This window comes from Oncorhynchus clarkii, chromosome 3 (assembly GCF_045791955.1).
Source record: "Oncorhynchus clarkii lewisi isolate Uvic-CL-2024 chromosome 3, UVic_Ocla_1.0, whole genome shotgun sequence".
Lineage (NCBI taxonomy): Eukaryota > Metazoa > Chordata > Actinopteri > Salmoniformes > Salmonidae > Oncorhynchus > Oncorhynchus clarkii.
Genome location: NC_092149.1, coordinates 14030326 through 14050258, shown reverse-complemented (window position 1 = coordinate 14050258; position 19933 = coordinate 14030326). Strand labels below are relative to the sequence as shown.

Below are 19933 nucleotides of genomic sequence, written 5' to 3'. Positions count from 1 at the left end.
TGCTGCTGGTGAGGAGCAACTGCAGAAGATTGAAGTCACTGCAGTCAAAACTTCATGACCTTTGATCACATATAGTGATTGTAGAGGTCATGTAGTTGACATGTAGGCATCAAGTCTGACCATTTTTATCCCAGTAAGACAACACACTTTGAAAGGCGGTGACCTCGTCAATGACGATCACAAAAGTGATCAGCTCGAACGCCATCCTATAACTTTCCTACCAGGCTCCCAGTACAGCAGGTATCATCAACTAGATTCATCCCATAACTTTCCTACCAGGCTCCCAGTACAGCAGGTATCATCAACTAGATTCATCCTATAACTTTCCTACCAGGCTCCCAGTACAGCAGGTATCATCAACTAGATTCATCCTATAACTTTCCTACCAGGCTCCCAGTACAGCAGGTATCATCAACTAGATCCATCCTATAACTTTCCTACCAGGCTCCCAGTACAGCAGGTATCATCAACTCGATCCATCCTATAACTTTCCTACCAGGCTCCCAATACAGCAGGTATCATCAACTAGATTCATCCTATAACTTTCCTACCAGGCTCCCAGTACAGCAGGTATCATCAACTAGATTTGTCCTATAACTTTCCTACCAGGCTCCCAGTACAGCAGGTATCATCAACTAGATTCAGCTGCGGGACGATATTTTCTTGAGCGGATGGTCAGGGGGCCAGAACATAATCGACCTTAAGCCCAGCAGATATAATATTTGACTGAAACATCATAATTTCTAACCTTGCTTATATTTGTATACAATCACATATACAGTATCTCTCTATTATGCGTAGGAATCATTTGGAACAGATTTCAAAAATTGAAATCAATTGGAGCTGTTTTTCTGGTGTTTTTACAGTCTTTATGTCTAACAATACAATACAAATGGGGGTGGACTCATAAAATCAGCCACAGGCCAAATTTGGCCCCTGGGCCCCCAGTCGAGGAACCCTGCATTACAGGGTACTGATGGTGATGGTGGTGATGAGGATGATGTGTTTCAGGGTGTGAGTACAGGGTACTGATGGTGATGGGGATGGCAGTGATGATGATGTGTTTCAGGGTCCCAGTACAGGGTACTGATGGTGATGGTGGTGATGAGGATGATGTGTTTCAGGGTCCCAGTACAGGGTACTGATGGTGGTGGTGGTGATGAGGATGATGTGTTTCAGGGTCCCAGTACAGGGTACTGATGGTGATGGTGGTGGCAGTGATGATGTGTTTCAGGGTCCCAGTACAGGGTACTGATGGTGATGGTGGTGATTAGGATGATGTGTTTCAGGGTCCCAGTACAGGGTACTGATGGTGATGGTGGTGATGAGGATGATGTGTTTCAGGGTGTGAGTACAGGGTACTGATGGTGGTGAAACACATCATCCTCATCACCACCACCACCATCACCATCAGTACCCTGTACTGGGACCCTGAAACACATCATCCTCATCACCACCACCACCATCAGTACCCTGTACTGGGACCCTGAAACACATCATCCTCATCACCACCATCACCATCAGTACCCTGTACTGGGACCCTGAAACACATCATCATCACTGCCATCCCCATCACCATCAGTACCCTGTACTCACACCCTGAAACACATCATCCTCATCACCACCATCACCATCAGTACCCTGTAATGCAGGGTTCCTCGACTGGGGGCCCAGGGGCCAAATTTGGCCTGTGGCTGATTTTATGAGTCCACCCCCATTTGTATTGTATTGTTAGACATAAAGACTGTAAAAACACCAGAAAAACAGCTCCAATTGATTTCAATTTTGTTTCAGGGTCCCAGTACAGGGTACTGATGGTGATGGTGGTGGTGGTGATGAGGATGATGTGTTTCAGGGTCCCAGTACAGGGTACTGATGGTGATGGTGATGGCAGTGAGGATGATGTGTTTCAGGGTCCCAGTACAGGGTACTGATGGTGATGGTGATGGCAGTGAGGATGATGTGTTTCAGGGTCCCAGTACAGGGTACTGATGGTGATGGTGGTGATTAGGATGATGTGTTTCAGGGTCCCAGTACAGGGTACTGATGGTGATGGTGATGGTGATGGTGGGGATGAGGATGATGTGTTTCAGGGTTCCAGTACAGGGTACTGATGGTGATGGTGGTGGCAGTGATGATGTGTTTCAGGGTCCCAGTACAGGGTGGTGATGGTGATGGTGGGGATGAGGATGATGTGTTTCAGGGTCCCAATACAGGGTACTGATGGTGATGGTGGTGGTGGTGATGAGGATGATGTGTTTCAGGGTCCCAGTACAGGGTGATCCTGTGTATTAACCGCCATACTGACGAGGAAGTCCCAGACAGGAAGTGTGACTCAGCAGCAAGACCCTCCCCTGAAGAGGAGCCCTGCAACACACACCCCTGCCCAGCATTGTGAGTGTGTGGATCTATGATCTAGCCATAAGCAATAATCATAGTGTATATTGTACATATGTATTAACCCTCTCCTCATCTCTCTCTCCTCTGTGTGTGTGTCTCTGTGTGTTTCTGTGTGTGTGTGTGTGTGTGTGTGTGTGTGTGTGTGTGTGTGTGTGTGTGTGTGTGTCTGTGTGTCTGTGTGTGTGTGTGTCTGTGTGTCTGTGTGTGTATGTCTCTGTGTGTGTCTGTGTGTGTGTCTGTGTGTGTATGTGTGTGTGTCTGTGTGTGTATGTGTGTGTGTGTCTCTGTGTGTGTCTCTGTGTGTGTGTGTATGTGTGTGTGTGTGTATCTGTGTGTGTGTCTCTGTGTGTCTCTGTGTGTGTCTCTGTGTGTGTGTGTCTCTGTGTGTGTATGTGTAGCTTCGAGGCCAGCTCATGGTCAGAGTGCAGTGTGTCTTGTGGTATGGGAGTACAGCAGAGACAGCTTCAGTGCAGACAGAGCTTTGGGAACCGTTCCACCATGGTTCAACCACAACGCTGCTCCAACCTAACCCCACCTGACCTCACCCAGTCCTGCCAGCTACGACTCTGCTCACACTGGGAGATAGGCACCGACTGGAGCTCTGTGAGTATAGAAAGTGTGTGTGTGAGTGTGTGTGTGGCAGGGGGGTATGTTAATATTCACACAGGGAAATGGTGTATGTGTGTTTAGTTTGACATTTTATGAGAATGTGTGTTGACGTCTATAGGTTGCGATCCATCCTGTTTTCCAATGTTCTGTTGTAGGTTTTCCTAACATTCTCATTTGAACTCAACAGTGCTCAGTGGACTGTGGCATGGGGAAGAGAACTCGTAATGTCCGCTGTGTCAGTAACCATGGCAGCGTGGTGAATGACAAGGAGTGTAACGCCAGGCTCCGCCCACAAGGAAGTGAGGACTGTCACATGGGGCCCTGTGTAACCAACTGGTACTTCACTGGCTGGTCCAACACTGTGAGTACTACACACACACACACACACACAGACACACACACACACGACACACACACACACACACACACACACACACACACACACAGACACACACACACACAGACACACACACACACACACACAGACATACAGACATACAGACATAGGGACACGGACACAGATACGGTACATGCTCATTCTACATCAATACACTAACTTCTCTAATACCCCCATCTCTCTCTCTCTCTCTCTCCCTCTCTCTCTCTCTCTCTCCCTCTCTCTCTCTCTCTCTCTCTCTCTCTCTCTCTCTCTCTCTCTCTCTCTCTCTCTCTATCTCTCCCTCTCTCTCTCTCTCTCTCTCTCTCTCTCTCTCTCTCTCTCTCTCTCTCTCAGTGTTCAGCTCTGTGTGGTCCAGGTGTTCAGAGGAGAAAGGTGTTGTGTCTGACCCGTGGAGGGAGAGAGGGAGGAGAGTGTTTGGGGGACAAACCGGCGGACATGAAGGCGTGTAACGGGGGTCCGTGTGCTCCCACCTACATGTGGTACAGTAGCCCCTGGGGTCAGGTAAGAGGAGCAGGGGGTGTGGCAGCCATCGATCAATACTGTTACCAATATAATCAGTCACTTCAATTCAATATTTATTTTTTGGAATGGATGGATAGATATTTACATATGAAAAGAAATGAACAGTCCTGCCTCTCTTCCCTCTCACTCCTCACTTCTCTTCTCTCCCTCCTCCCTCTCTTCCCTCTCACTCCTCACTTCTCTTCTCTCCCTCCTCCCTCTCTTCCCTCTCGTCTTTTGTCTTCTCCTGCCTCTCTTCCCTCTCACTCCTCACTTCTCTTCTCTCCCTCCTCCCTCTCTTCCCTCTCGTCTTTTGTCTTCTCCTCCCTCTCTTCCCTCTCACTCCTCACTTCTCTTCTCTCCCTCCTCCCTCTCTTCCCTCTCGTCTTTTGTCTTCTCCTGCCTCTCTTCCCTCTCACTCCTCACTTCTCTTCTCTCCCTCCTCCCTCTCTTCCCTCTCGTCTTTTGTCTTCTCCTGCCTCTCTTCCCTCTCACTCCTCACTTCTCTTCTCTCCCTCCTCCCTCTCTTCCCTCTCGTCTTTTGTCTTCTCCTGCCTCTCTTCCCTCTCACTCCTCACTTCTCTTCTCTCCCTCCTCCCTCTCTTCCCTCTCGTCTTTTGTCTTCTCCTGCCTCTCTTCCCTCTCACTCCTCACTTCTCTTCTCTCCGTCCTCCCTCTCTTCCCTCTCGTCTTTTGTCTTCTCCTGCCTCTCTTCCCTCTCACTCCTCACTTCTCTTCTCTCCCTCCTCCCTCTCTTCCCTCTCGTCTTTTGTCTTCTCCTGCCTCTCTTCCCTCTCACTCCTCACTTCTCTTCTCTCCCTCCTCCCTCTCTTCCCTCTCGTCTTTTGTCTTCTCCTGCCTCTCTTCCCTCTCACTCCTCACTTCTCTTCTCTCCCTCCTCCCTCTCTTCCCTCTCGTCTTTTGTCTTCTCCTGCCTCTCTTCCCTCTCACTCCTCACTTCTCTTCTCTCCCTCCTCCCTCTCTTCCCTCTCGTCTTTTGTCTTCTCCTGCCTCTCTTCCCTCTCACTCCTCACTTCTCTTCTCTCCCTCCTCCCTCTCTTCCCTCTCGTCTTTTGTCTTCTCCTGCCTCTCTTCCCTCTCACTCCTCACTTCTTTTCTCTCCCTCCTCCCTCTCTTCCCTCTCGTCTTTTGTCTTCTCCTGCCTCTCTTCCCTCTCACTCCTCACTTCTCTTCTCTCCCTCCTCCCTCTCTTCCCTCTCGTCTTTTGTCTTCTCCTGCCTCTCTTCCCTCTCACTCCTCACTTCTCTTCTCTCCCTCCTCCCTCTCTTCCCTCTCGTCTTTTGTCTTCTCCTGCCTCTCTTCCCTCTCACTCCTCACTTCTCTTCTCTCCCTCCTCCCTCTCTTCCCTCTCGTCTTTTGTCTTCTCCTGCCTCTCTTCCCTCTCACTCCTCACTTCTCTTCTCTCCCTCCTCCCTCTCTTCCCTCTCGTCTTTTGTCTTCTCCTGCCTCTCTTCCCTCTCACTCCTCACTTCTCTTCTCTCCCTCCTCCCTCTCTTCCCTCTCGTCTTTTGTCTTCTCCTGCCTCTCTTCCCTCTCACTCCTCACTTCTCTTCTCTCCCTCCTCCCTCTCTTCCCTCTCGTCTTTTGTCTTCTCCTGCCTCTCTTCCCTCTCACTCCTCACTTCTCTTCTCTCCCTCCTCCCTCTCTTCCCTCTCGTCTTTTGTCTTCTCCTGCCTCTCTTCCCTCTCACTCCTCACTTCTCTTCTCTCCCTCCTCCCTCTCTTCCCTCTCGTCTTTTGTCTTCTCCTGCCTCTTCCCTCTCACTCCTCACTTCTCTTCTCTCCCTCCTCCCTCTCTCCCTCTCGTCTTTTGTCTTCTCGTCTTTTGTCTTCTCCTGCCTCTCTTCCCTCTCACTCCTCACTTCTCTTCTCTCCCTCCTCCCTCTCTTCCCTCTCGTCTTTTGTCTTCTCCTGCCTCTCTTCCCTCTCACTCCTCACTTCTCTTCTCTCCCTCCTCCCTCTCTTCCCTCTCGTCTTTTGTCTTCTCCTGCCTCTCTTCCCTCTCACTCCTCACTTCTCTTCTCTCCCTCCTCCCTCTCTTCCCTCTCGTCTTTTGTCTTCTCCTGCCTCTTCCCTCTCACTCCTCACTTCTCTTCTCTCCCTCCTCCCTCTCTTCCCTCTCGTCTTTTGTCTTCTCCTGCCTCTCTTCCCTCTCACTCCTCACTTCTCTTCTCTCCCTCCTCCCTCTCTTCCCTCTCGTCTTTTGTCTTCTCCTGCCTCTCTTCCCTCTCACTCCTCACTTCTCTTCTCTCCCTCCTCCCTCTCTTCCCTCTCGTCTTTTGTCTTCTCCTGCCTCTCTTCCCTCTCACTCCTCACTTCTCTTCTCTCCCTCCTCCCTCTCTTCCCTCTCGTCTTTTGTCTTCTCCTGCCTCTCTTCCCTCTCTCTCCTCACTTCTCTTCTCTCCCTCCTCCCTCTCTTCCCTCTCGTCTTTTGTCTTCTCCTGCCTCTCTTCCCTCTCACTCCTCACTTCTCTTCTCTCCCTCCTCCCTCTCTTCCCTCTCGTCTTTTGTCTTCTCCTGCCTCTCTTCCCTCTCACTCCTCACTTCTCTTCTCTCCCTCCTCCCTCTCTTCCCTCTCGTCTTTTGTCTTCTCCTGCCTCTCTTCCCTCTCACTCCTCACTTCTCTTCTCTCCCTCCTCCCTCTCTTCCCTCTCGTCTTTTGTCTTCTCCTGCCTCTCTTCCCTCTCACTCCTCACTTCTCTTCTCTCCCTCCTCCCTCTCTTCCCTCTCGTCTTTTGTCTTCTCCTGCCTCTCTTCCCTCTCACTCCTCACTTCTTTTCTCTCCCTCCTCCCTCTCTTCCCTCTCGTCTTTTGTCTTCTCCTGCCTCTCTTCCCTCTCACTCCTCACTTCTCTTCTCTCCGTCCTCCCTCTCTTCCCTCTCGTCTTTTGTCTTCTCCTGCCTCTCTTCCCTCTCACTCCTCACTTCTCTTCTCTCCCTCCTCCCTCTCTTCCCTCTCGTCTTTTGTCTTCTCCTGCCTCTCTTCCCTCTCACTCCTCACTTCTCTTCTCTCCCTCCTCCCTCTCTTCCCTCTCGTCTTTTGTCTTCTCCTGCCTCTCTTCCCTCTCACTCCTCACTTCTCTTCTCTCCCTCCTCCCTCTCTTCCCTCTCGTCTTTTGTCTTCTCCTGCCTCTCTTCCCTCTCACTCCTCACTTCTCTTCTCTCCGTCCTCCCTCTCTTCCCTCTCGTCTTTTGTCTTCTCCTGCCTCTCTTCCCTCTCACTCCTCACTTCTCTTCTCTCCCTCCTCCCTCTCTTCCCTCTCGTCTTTTGTCTTCTCCTGCCTCTCTTCCCTCTCACTCCTCACTTCTCTTCTCTCCCTCCTCCCTCTCTTCCCTCTCGTCTTTTGTCTTCTCCTGCCTCTCTTCCCTCTCACTCCTCACTTCTCTTCTCTCCCTCCTCCCTCTCTTCCCTCTCGTCTTTTGTCTTCTCCTGCCTCTCTTCCCTCTCACTCCTCACTTCTCTTCTCTCCCTCCTCCCTCTCTTCCCTCTCGTATTTTGTCTTCTCCTGCCTCTCTTCCCTCTCACTCCTCACTTCTCTTCTCTCCCTCCTCCCTCTCTTCCCTCCTCCAGTGTAGTGCTCCATGTGGGAATGGAACTCAGCGAAGGGACATCATCTGTGTGGAGAAGATGGGGACAGATTTCAAAGTGGCACCGATCAGCCAGTGTGCCCAGCTGGAAAAGCCTCCCTCGGTGCAGACGTGTGCGATGGAAGCATGTCAGCCTCAGTGGTTTACTACGGAGTGGAGCGCGGTGAGAGAGGAGAGGAGAGGAGAGAAGAGGAGAGTGGAGCGCGGTGAGAGAGGAGAGGAGAGGAGAGAGGGAGAAGAGGAGAGGAGAGGAGAGGAGAGGATAGTGGAGCGCGGTGAGAGAGGAGAGGAGAGGAGAGGAGACAGGGAGGAGAGGAGAGAGGGAGGAGAGGAGAGAGGGAGGAGAGGAGAGGAGAGGAGAGAGGGAGGAGTGGAGAGAAGGAGCAGAGAAGAGAGGGAGGAGAGGAGAGAAGGAGGAGAGGAGAGAGGGAGGGAGGAGAGGAGAGAGGGAGGGAGGAGAGGAGAGAAGGAGGAAAGAAGGAGGATAGGAGAGAAGGAGAGGAGAGAGGGAGGAGTGGATAAAAGGAGGAGAGAGGGAGGAAAGGAGAGAAGGAGGAGAGAGGGAGGAGAGAGAACATAATTATGACCTTGAATTGCAGTTGGTTGTTGATCACAAGAAAGATGTTGACCATCCTCTTCTATCTCTCTCCCTCAGTGCTCTCGTTCCTGTGGTAAGGGGCTACAGATCAGAGAAGTACGGTGTCTCACACCTGACAAACAGCACAGCCCAGAATGCTCCCTTACAGACAAACCTGACCAGGAGCAGCTCTGCAATACCATACCCTGCAGTCCACAGGTCGCAGGTGTGTGTGTGTGTGTGTGTGTGTGTGTGTGTGTGTGTGTGTGTGTGTGTGTGTGTGTGTGTGTGTACTGTATGTTTACAGTGCCTTCAGAAACTACTTTTTCCACATGTGTGTGTTACAAAGTGGAATTAAAATGGATATTGTCATTTTTTATCAATAATCTACACAAAATACTCTGTAATGTCACTGCAAAAAAAATAATATTAATAATTGTATATATAGAATAAGAATAAAACAATAATATGTATTGATTAGATAAGTATTCAACTCCCTGAGTCTACTATACATGTTGGAATCACCTTTGGCAGTGATTACAGCTGTGAGTGTTTCTGGGTAAGTCTCTTAAGAGCTTTGCACAACTGGATTGTACAATATTTGCCCATTTATTCTTAAAACAATTATTCAAGCTCTATCAAGTTGGTCTAGCCATAGATTTTCAAGCCGATTTAAGTCAAAAGTGTAACTAGGCCACTCAGGAACATTCAGTATGGTCTTGGTAAGCAACTCCAGTGTATATTTGGCCTTGAAAGGTATATATTATTCCTGAATTCATCTCCTGGTCTCTGGTGCTTAGCTCTATTTAGTTTATTTTTATCCTAAAAAACTCCAGAGGCCTTGCCGATGACAAGCATACCCATAACATGATGCAGCCACCACCATGCTTGAATATATGGAGAGTGGAACTCAATTATGTGTTGTGTTGAATTTGCCCAAAACATATCTTTGCCACATTTTTTGCAGTATTACTTTAGTGCCTTATTGTAAACAGAATGTATATTTTTTGCAGTATTACTTTAGTGCCTTATTGTAAACAGAATGTATATTTTTTCTTTCTGTACAGGCTTCCTTCTTTTCACATTTATGTTAGTATTCTGGAGTAATTACAATGTTGTTGCTCCATCCTCAGTTTTCTCCTATCACAGCCATTAAACTGTTTTAACATCACAATTGGCATCATGGTGAAATCCCTGAGTGATTCCCTTCCTCTCCAGCAACTGAGTTAGGAAGGACACCTGTATCTTCGTAGTGACTGGGTGTATTGATACACCATCCAAAGTGTAATTAATAACTTCATCATGCTCAAAGGGATAGTCAAGTCTGCTTGATTTTTTACCCATCTACCAATCGGTGCCCTTCTTTGTGAGGCATTGGAAAACCTCCCTGGTCTTTAGTGGTTGAATCTGTGCTTTAAATTCACTGCTCGACTGAGGGACCTTACAGATAAATGTATATGTGGGGTACAGAGATGAGGTAGTCATTTAAAAATCATGCTAAACACTATTATTGCACACAGAGTGAGTCCATGCAACTTATTATGTAACATGTTGAGCACATTTTTACTCCAGAACTTATTGAGGCTTGCCATAACAAAGTTTGAATACTTATTGACCTAAGACATTTCAGCTTTTCATTTTGATTTGTAAACATTTGTAAAAACATAATTCCACTTTGACATTATGGGGTATTGTGTGTAGATTAGTGACACACAATCTCAATTGAATCCATTTTAATTTCAGGCTGTAACAACAAAATGTGGAAAAAGTCAAGGGGTGTGAATACTATATGAAGGCACTGTACAGTATGTGTGAGTGTGTGATGCTTGTGAGATTTGAAATCTAACCCTTTCTTTCTCCCTCTCCTCTCCTCCTCTTCCCTCTCCCCCTCTCTTCCTCCCCTCCACTCTTCCCTCTCCTCTCCTCCTCTTCCCCTCTCTTCCTCCCCTCCACTCTTCCCTCTCCTCCTCTTCCCTCTCCCACTCTCTTCCTCCCCTCCACTCTTCCCTCTCCTCTCCTCCTCCTCTCCTCTCCTCCTCCTCTCCTCTCCTCCTCTTCCCTCTCCTCTACTCTCTCTGTAGATGAGAACTGCAGGGACCTGCGTCATAACTGTGTGATGGTGGTTCAGGCCAGACTGTGTGTCTACTCCTACTACAAGACTGCCTGCTGCGCCTCATGTACCCAGAGTGCTCAGCGGGCCAAAAGGCACTGACCAGCCAATAACAGGCTTCCAGCCGAGATCAGCCGGGGGTCAGGGTTTAAGGGGTTAGAAGTCAAAGCGCAGGTTACCATAGAAATGATCAGACCATAGAAATGGAGTGGGTAGAGTGGATATATTACCACATAAAGTGGTGATTGAATTGTGTTCTGGGCCAGATGTACAGCCGTTATAGAAGGGATGTTTTGGAATGTGAGTTACTTTGTTACTAACTACATTTCTTACATTTGATGGGTTATCTGCATATGCAAAAAATGTGCCAATGACATTGTACAGAGCTCCATAATATGGAACATATCTGATTTCTGTTTCTATGGCTGAGAGATGCTGTGGATGATGTATGTACACCCAGGACCTGGGTCCAGAGCCCTGTCCCAGTAGCCAAACTTGCATACCACTTAGTGTGAGGTGAAGTATTGTCCATGCTAGTATGCATATATGGGACCCAGAAGGTATAACCCAATAGCAGTGTAAAACCTGCTGGAATTTTCTATGATGTATGTTTTCTATGTTTGTGTTCTATATGCCAAAAACTATTTTAAATGTCTCCTCAGTGTTTATACAGCATCATCAACATTTGGTGAAAACGTACCAAAATGTAAAATGGTGGCCTAGTACAAGTGACCTGTTTTTAAAGGACATTAGTGGAGAGATGTCCATAAGCTGAGAACGCCCCCAATCTGAAAACAAGCAGGGGTAGAATGAAACGACTGTATGGTCTATTGGTGACTGTCCAGGTATCCAACCTGTGCCCTCACGACTGTTAGCCCACTGAACTAAAGCCAAGGCATTAACCTTGAAAGCTAATACCAGTGTTCAGGCCTCAGCCAAGGTTACACCCAACCACCTCTGCTACATACAGAAAATACCTGAGACATTTGTATCATCTGACCCATCAATATGTTCAAGAATGGTAGGTATTGAAATCACATTGTATTCATTTATGTATTCATTCTCAGAAATGCATTTGCCACAATATGCTGAAGAGCAAGCTGTGTCTGAAAGGTCCAATTCAGCTGTTTTTATCTCAATATCAAATCCTTTCTGGGTAACAATTAAGTACCCTACTGTGACTGTTTTCAATTCAAATGGTCAAAAACAAACAAAATAACTTCTTAGCAAAGAGACATTTCTCAAGCAAGAATTTGTTAGGAAACTGAAAACTACTGTAGCTGTTATTGGCAGAGAGGTTTGAAACTATTTCTCTTGTTGGTCTCTTAACTAACTGGTGATGTCACCACGCAGACCAAAACTTCATCCCACCAAAACAGGGAGAAATTTCAGGCGGTCTTTTCAAACAGCTCTTACACTAAAATGCATTATCATCATTTTCACAATTTCACAGTATTATTCCAAACTCATAGTTTGGAAGGATATATAAAACACAGAAAATCACGTTTTTGAGTGCACTGGGCCTTTAACTCCCAAAGGAGCAAGTAACATCTCCCTGACTAATTTGTGTTTTTACTGATAATGTTTAAAAGGGTTCTGTCTTGGACTTAAACAAAGCTCTTTTTAACGGACATTGCCCCTATGCCTTGACATAGTTGTAACATGTATGTATGTTACATCTACAGCATACAGACACACACACACACACTCCACAGGTGAACGATGTGTATATTTGTCAGTCAATATTATATTTGTATGTCTATATTTCTGTGTGAACATATACTTAATATACATATACATAAATATCTCCTATATTGTGGTATGATTTGAATTTTAGGCATACTGTACATGTTAACTGTATGCATATATTCATATAAAAGTATTCATATTTTTCAGTCATCATATTAAGAAGAACAAATTATATTTTGCTACCCTTGGATGGTGTGTGTTGTGTGTCTGTGTGTCTGTATGTTTGTCTTCCTGTCTCTGTGAAGTTGCCTATTTGTGTTTATTTGTGTGAGTATGCAGCCGTGGGTGTATTCTTGTATGAGTCTTATCTGTGAATATAATTTTCATGTTTTAAATCGTTTTTAGTAGAAACAAAAAATATATATTAAAAAGTCTGAAAAAAGGATAGTAATTTATCTATTATAAAAAATACATGTAATTTATTTGTTTTCTTAAGAGGAGCTGTAGCAAATTCCCTTTGTTGCTACCGTGTCAGAGTTTATGATCAGAAGTTATTGCGTAGAAGTATATGGATTTTGTATTATTTTGAAAAAGGCAAACGAGTGTGAGGAAAATGCTATCACAAACTTAATTTGAAATAAAAACTGAAACCAGAAAATAGTGCACTTTTCTTTCCCCCAATTAGCAGGCCTAAATGTCCACTGAGACCTACAGTACATTGTAATTAAGTAGACCTTCATATCCTCAACAGTGGCCAGGTGGCCGTATTGTGTGCTTGTAAAGCTGTAGCCAACTTGTCTTCCCTTGTTCAGAATAGACTAGGTTGTGTTGTGATGATAACTCAAGCAAACTTAATATGACTTCATGGATCTAACGTTTCCTCTATGAACAAACGACACCATTCTGGGTATAAATGCTAACCTGACCATAAATCAGGATCTATAGGGGGCAATTTCACCCTATTCTAGCCCTAGGTCTACTCCACAGACGACAGAAACCGAAAAGCCCCAGTTCTGACACCACCATGAAAGAGGCCCGAACATCAGTTCCTCATGCATGCTCGTGCCGTTGCCTACAGCTACGCTCAGTGAGTGATACAGTGTAGATCCCCGTGGTAGGCCGCGCGTGCCGTCAAGCGGCTTGTGCCTGGTATAGACCCCACGTGTGTGAACTGACGATATATAACGGTGGGGGGCAGTAGGCGGGGAGAGGGGGGGATGAGGTTGTGGGAGGCAGATGGTGACCTTTCAGAGTAAATTACCCTGAACTCTCTGACTCCTCTCCTCAAGCGCGAGGGGGGTGGCAGAAGAAGAAAACAAACACACACCCGAAAGAGACCAAAGAGAACCCCACCAGCAATAAAGATGAGTTAAACATCTTCATAGTTTGATGAAGGTTGTAAATATCTTGGTTCAGGACCATGGAAAGATGAGGTCTGCTGTGCCTGTCTGTATCAGAGGGGTGAGGATCCCTCCCTCACTAGGCTGAAAAGACGGTGTATTATTGTAGGTTAACCCATACTGTTAGATCAGTGTAGTCTGTAGTATAGGCCTATCCTCTTCTCTATTTTCGCTCTCTCCCCTTTCTCTCGCACATTAGGCTAGCCTATTTGTGCACATCGTGGATATGATTACGAATTTAGCATTTGTTCAACACGCAGAAGAGAACTGGTTAGGGCAACCTCAAGGCTGGCGTGTGTGTGTTGTGTGCGCAGCTGGAGTCGTGACGCCGCTCGCGCGCGCTGGTAGTATGGCAGGCTTCAGCACCACGGCCAGAGCTCGCGGCCAGAACAATAGGTAGCACGGCGTTCCAGAACTACAGGCACCGTCCACGAGCACTCACACACTGGACACTAACGTAGACATAGTCAAAGAGCTTGTTTGAAAACGCTTATAAAAATGGTCGACTAATCCTGGTTTTGATAACTGAAATAGTTGTCCATATATATTCCACAGTGTTCCCTATATGCTACTTTCAGGGCTAAAGGTGTAGGCTACGTCTACGAAAGATAAGATGGGTTTTCTTTTTAAGGTTGGAGTAGAGTTTTTGACGGTCCCTGCCTTTTACGTCACAGCCTGTCAACCGCTCGAGGGAGAGGGGGGAGGCAGGGCAGGATAGAGAGAGAGGAAGACACCGGCAGACGACGTCAAAAGCTACGGTAGCTTATACACTGAGGGAAAAGAGGGGTAGCGCGGGAGGGAAACGTTAGATATTAATAAGTATATTTTAATATATGTGTTAAACCTTAAATGGCTATATAAATGAACTGCTGGATTTATCAATAGCTGTCTGCTGCAGAAATAGTTTTTAAGAATATAGCCTTGTAGCCTAATTATTGCAGACATTTTACTATTCTAACAGACAGGGCAGTACTCAGAGAGTGACTGGATTTGCCAAGAGTCGTGACGAGAGGATATAGCAAATAACGGATCACCAAGGCACCGGTTTGGGGATATGTGATCTGATGATCGCTTGCAAAGACGTGAGACCTTAACGGCAACTCCACTGATCTGTTACGGATTCGAAACCGGGAGAGGGAGCGATTGGCACAAAGAGCGGAGAACGAATCGCATTGAGCCTACTATTCCCGGAGGGAGGGTAACAGGAGACGCGCACTGAAGACAACAACGCCACGGCAAAACGTGGAAAAATAAACAAAATCATCTCAAATTACTCTGGGAATTATTTTACAACGTGGAGTGGAGGATCTCTTGAAATCGGTAGGATTTTTAAGACCAAAGCTCCATATTGTGTTTTTGTGCGCATGTGTTTTGTGTGTGTTTTGTGTGTATGTTGAGCCGGGGCGGACAAAGAGATGAGCCCCCATACGTTGACATCCAATGAGTGTATGTAACCTACAGCTGGCCAAACAAAGAAACCGCTCACAGCCGCTCTACAGCGCTCATCTACGGTCTAAACCATATATTTTCCTTTCCCCAGGGGCTACGAACACTCTCACGTCCTAAAGGTAATATATCACTTTTATTGATATTTAATTTTAATTTCTGTTTTATTGCAATTTAAATGTCTTAATTATTTTTTGATTGGCTGATCATCATTTGCATAATTGTTTTTATGAGAGGCGCAAGTGCCATTGTCTGTGTCAATAGGCTAATATTGTAAAGATATGAGAATTCATCCAAAATATTGATTTGGTTTTATTCAATTAATCAATGGTTATCCTATATTGTGAAAAAAATAAAATTACACATTTACATATCTTGTTTTAATGTCCACCTTTTCCTTCTCTCCTCCAACATCCTCCAGCTCTGGTCGCTCCTCTCCAGAGGACCGACTCTGCTCGCACTCACCCCGCTCTTCTCACCTCGAACCCCGCAGAGCGCCTGTCGTTCTCCCCGCTGTGTTCCGATGAAGGAAGCCGATGCGATCAAGCTGTTCGTGGGGCAGATTCCTCGGAATCTAGAGGAGAAGGACCTCAAACCGATCTTTGAACAGTTTGGGAAGATCTACGAGCTGACGGTGATAAAGGACAAATACACCGGCATGCACAAAGGTAGGCGAATAATGGGAACCCAGCCACCTGTAGAAATAATTCTAGACACAAATAGGCGTTTGGGCTAGACTACTCACTGGCAGACACACACACACACACACACACACACACACACACACACACACACACACACACACACACACACACACACACACACACACACACACACACACACACACACACACACACACACACACACACACACACACACACACAGCTACAGGAGATTAAGACACACACTTTAAAATATTTTAAACACCCACTTAAAGATCAAGTGTGTGTACTGGTGTAGGTTGATAGTAATGCTGATCTAGGTTGATAGTAATGCTGATCTAGGTTGATAGTAATGCTGGTTTAGGTTGATAGTAATGCTGGTGTAGGTTGATAGTAATGCTGGTCTAGGTTGATAGTAATGCTGGTCTAGGTTGATAGTAATGCTGGTCTAGGTTGATAGTAATGCTGGTCTAGGTTGATAGTAATGCTGGTCTAGTTTGATAGTAATGCTGGTCTAGGTTGATAGTAATGCTGGTGTAGGTTGATAGTAATGCTGGTCTAGGTTGATAGTAATGCTGGTGTAGGTTGATAGTAATGCTGGTGTAAGTTGATAGTAATGCTGATCTAGGTTGATAGTAATGCTGATGTAGGTTGATAGTAATGCTGGTCTAGGTTGATAGTAATGCTGGTCTAGGTTGATAGTAATGCTGGTCTAGGTTGATAGTAATGCTGGTGTAGGTTGATAGTAATGCTGGTCTAGGTTGATAGTAATGCTGGTCTAGGTTGATAGTAATGCTGGTGTAGGTTGATAGTAATGCTGGTCTAGGTTGATAGTAATGCTGGTCTAGGTTGATAGTAATGCTGGTGTAGGTTGATAGTAATGCTGGTGTAGGTTGATAGTAATGCTGGTCTAGGTTGATAGTAATGCTGGTCTAGGTTGATAGTAATGCTGGTCTAGGTTGATAGTAATGCTGGTCTAGGTTGATAGTAATGCTGGTCTAGGTTGATAGTAATGCTGATGTAGCAGCACTATCAGTGATGTAAACACTTCCACAGTAGAGTAGGCTGTCTATTTAGCATGTGTCTGATGATGGGTCACCATGGAAACACTGTCACTTATCACCCTCTCCTGATCACATACAGTACCAGTCAAAAGTTTGGACACATCTACTCATTCAAGGGTTTTTCTTTATTTTACTATTTTCTACATTTTAGAATAACAGTGAAGACATTAAAACTATGAAATTACACAAATGGAATCATGTATTTACCAAAAAAGTGTTAAACAAATCAAAATATATTCTATATTTGAGTTTCTTCAAAGTAGTCACCCTTTGCCTTGATGACAGCTTTGCACACTTTTGGCATTCTCTCAATCAGCTTCATGAGGTAGTCACCTGGAATGCATTTGAATTAACCGTTGTGCCTTGTTAAAAGTTAATTTGTGGAATTTAATTCCTTTTTAATGTGTTTGAGCCAATCAGTTGTGTTGTGACAAGGTAGGGGTGGTATTCAGAAGATAGCCCTATTTAGTTAAAAACCAAGTCCATATTATGGCAAGAACGGCTCAAATAAGCAAAGAGAAACAACATTCTATCATTACTTTAAGACATGAAGGTCAGTCAATCTAGAAAATTTCAAGAACTTTGAAAGTTTTTTCAAGTGCAGTCGCAAAAATCATCAAGCGCTATGATGAAACTGGCTCTCATGAGGAAAGCCACAGGAAAGAAAGACCCAGAGTTACCTCTGCTGCAGAGAATACGTTCATTAGAGTTACCAGTCTCAGAAATTGCAGCCCAAATAAATGCTTCACAGAGTTCAAGCAACAGACACATCTCAACATCAACTGTTCAGAGGAGACTGCGTAAATCAGGCCTTCATGGTCGAATTGATGCAAAGAAACCACTACTAAAGGACACCAATAAGAAGAAGAGACTTGCTTGGGCCAAGAAACATGAGCAATGGACATTATACAGGTGGAAATCTGTCCTTTGGTCTGGAGTCCAAATTTGAGATTTTTGGTTCCAAACGCCTTGTCTTTGTGAGACAAAGTGTAGGTGAACGGATGATCTCTGTACAGTGCCTTGCGAAAGTATTCGGCCCCCTTGAACTTTGCGACCTTTTGCCACATTTCAGGCTTCAAACATAAAGATATAAAACTGTATTTGTTTGTGAAGAATCAACAAGTGGGACACAATCATGAAGTGGAACGACATTTATTGGATATTTCAAACTTTTTTAACAAATCAAAAACTGAAAAATTGGGCGTGCAAAATTATTCAGCCCCCTTAAGTTAATACTTTGTAGCGCCACCTTTTGCTGCGATTACAGCTGTAAGTCGCTTGGGGTATGTCTCTATCAGTTTTGCACATCGAGAGACTGAAATTTTTTCCCATTCCTCCTTGCAAAACAGCTCGAGCTCAGTGAGGTTGGATGGAGAGCATTTGTGAACAGCAGTTTTCAGTTCTTTCCACAGATTCTCGATTGGATTCAGGTCTGGACTTTGACTTGGCCATTCTAACACCTGGATATGTTTATTTTTGAACCATTCCATTGTAGATTTTGCTTTATGTTTTGGACTAATCTTGTTGGAAGACAAATCTCCGTCCCAGTCTCAGGTCTTTTGCAGACTCCATCAGGTTTTCTTCCAGAATGGTCCTGTATTTGACTCCATCCATCTTCCCATCAATTTTAACCATCTTCCCTGTCCCTGCTGAAGAAAAGCAGGCCCAAACCATGATGCTGCCACCACCATGTTTGACAGTGGGGATGGTGTGTTCAGGGTGATGAGCTGTGTTGCTTTTACGCCAAACATAACGTTTTGCATTGTTGCCAAAAAGTTCAATTTTGGTTTCATCTGACCAGAGCACCTTCTTCCACATGTTTGGTGTGTCTCCCAGGTGGCTTGTGGCAAACTTTAAACAACACTTTTAATGGATATCTTTAAGAAATGGCTTTCTTCTTGCCACTCTTCCATAAAGGCCAGATTTGTGCAATATACGACTGATTGTTGTCCTATGGACAGAGTCTCCCACCTCAGCTGTAGATCTCTGCAGTTCATCCAGAGTGATCATGGGCCTCTTGGCTGCATCTCTGATCAGTCTTCTCCTTGTATGAGCTGAAAGTTTAGAGGGACGGCCAGGTCTTGGTAGATTTGCAGTGGTCTGATACTCCTTCCATTTCAATATTATCGCTTGCACAGTGCTCCTTGGGATGTTTAAAGCTTGGGAAATCTTTTTGTATCCAAATCCGGCTTTAAACTTCTTCACAACAATATCTCGGACCTGCCTGGTGTGTTCCTTGTTCTTCATGATGCTCTCTGCGCTTTTAACGGACCTCTGAGACTATCACAGTGCAGGTGCATTTATACGGAGACTTGATTACACACAGGTGGATTGTATTTATCATCATTAGTCATTTAGGTCAACATTGGATCATTCAGAGATCCTCACTGAACTTCTGGAGAGAGTTTGCTGCACTGAAAGTAAAGGGGCTGAATAATTTTGCACGCCCAATTTTTCAGTTTTTGATTTGTTAAAAAAGTTTGAAATATCCAATAAATGTCGTTCCACTTCATGATTGTGTCCCACTTGTTGTTGATTCTTCACAAAAAATACAGTTTTATATCTTTATGTTTGAAGCCTGAAATGTGGCAAAAGGTCGCAAAGTTCAAGGGGGCCGAATACTTTCGCAAGGCACTGTATGTGTAGTTCTCACCATTGAAGCATGGAGGAGGAGGTGTGATGGTGTGGGGGTGCTTTGCTGGTGACACTGTCTGTGATTTATTTTGAATTCAAAGCACACTTAACCAGCATGACTACCACAGCATTCTGCAGTGATACACCATCCCATCTGGTTTTTGCTTAGTGGGACTATCATTTGTTTTTCAACAGGACAATGACCCAACACACCTCCAGGCTGTGTAAGGGCTATTGGACCAAGAAGGAGAGTGATGAAGTGCTGCATCAGATGACCTCACAATCATCCGACCTCAACCCAATTGAGATGGTTTGGGATGAGTTGGACCGCAGAGTGAAGGAAAAGCAGCAACAAGTGCTCAGCATATGTGGGAACTCCTTCAAGGCTGTTGGAAAAGCATTCCAGGTGAAGCTGGTTGAGAGAATGCCAAGAGTGTACAAAGCTGTCATCAAGGCAAAGGGTGGCTACTAAGATATTAAATATATTTTGATTTGTTTAACACTTTTTTGGTTACTACATGATTCCATATGTGTTATTTTATAGTTTTGATATCTTCACTATTATTCTACAATGTAGAAAATAGTACAAATAAAGAAAAACCCTTGAATGAGTAGGTGTGTCCAAACTTTTGACTGGTGCTGTATATCAAACAGTGTCTTCTGGGAGAGGATGGGGGAAGGGGGGAGTATATTCTTTCTCTCTTTCAGTCTTTCTGTCTGTTTCGCTCTCTCTCGCTCACACTCTCTAATCCTCTAGTGTCTGTGCACGTGCGTACACACGTGCGCGCGTGTGTACTCAGTCGTGAGCTTGGTTGGTTTTTGGATCACTGTCGT

General features: G+C 45.3%; 2 protein-coding genes across 4 annotated transcripts in view; both read left to right on the top strand.

Moving 5' to 3' along the window:
* LOC139388448 (thrombospondin type-1 domain-containing protein 4-like) overlaps window positions 1–12551 on the top strand; it is a 95947-nt gene extending 83396 nt beyond the window's left edge. For both annotated transcript variants that reach the window (XM_071135120.1, XM_071135112.1), the window contains exons 12-18: window positions 2265–2394; window positions 2799–3003; window positions 3197–3370; window positions 3743–3910; window positions 7501–7680; window positions 8173–8320; window positions 10176–12551. In XM_071135120.1, the coding sequence (XP_070991221.1) occupies window positions 2265–2394; window positions 2799–3003; window positions 3197–3370; window positions 3743–3910; window positions 7501–7680; window positions 8173–8320; window positions 10176–10306 (1136 nt within the window). In that variant the 3' untranslated portion in view covers window positions 10307–12551. The remainder of the gene's footprint in view (window positions 1–2264; window positions 2395–2798; window positions 3004–3196; window positions 3371–3742; window positions 3911–7500; window positions 7681–8172; window positions 8321–10175) is intronic.
* Window positions 12552–14395: 1844 nt separating this feature from the next.
* Window positions 14396–19933, top strand: part of LOC139388431 (CUGBP Elav-like family member 3) — an 82647-nt gene continuing 77109 nt past the window's right edge. For both annotated transcript variants that reach the window (XM_071135101.1, XM_071135093.1), the window contains exons 1-3: window positions 14396–14613; window positions 14834–14861; window positions 15161–15407. In XM_071135101.1, the coding sequence (XP_070991202.1) occupies window positions 15263–15407 (145 nt within the window). In that variant the 5' untranslated portion in view covers window positions 14396–14613; window positions 14834–14861; window positions 15161–15262. The remainder of the gene's footprint in view (window positions 14614–14833; window positions 14862–15160; window positions 15408–19933) is intronic.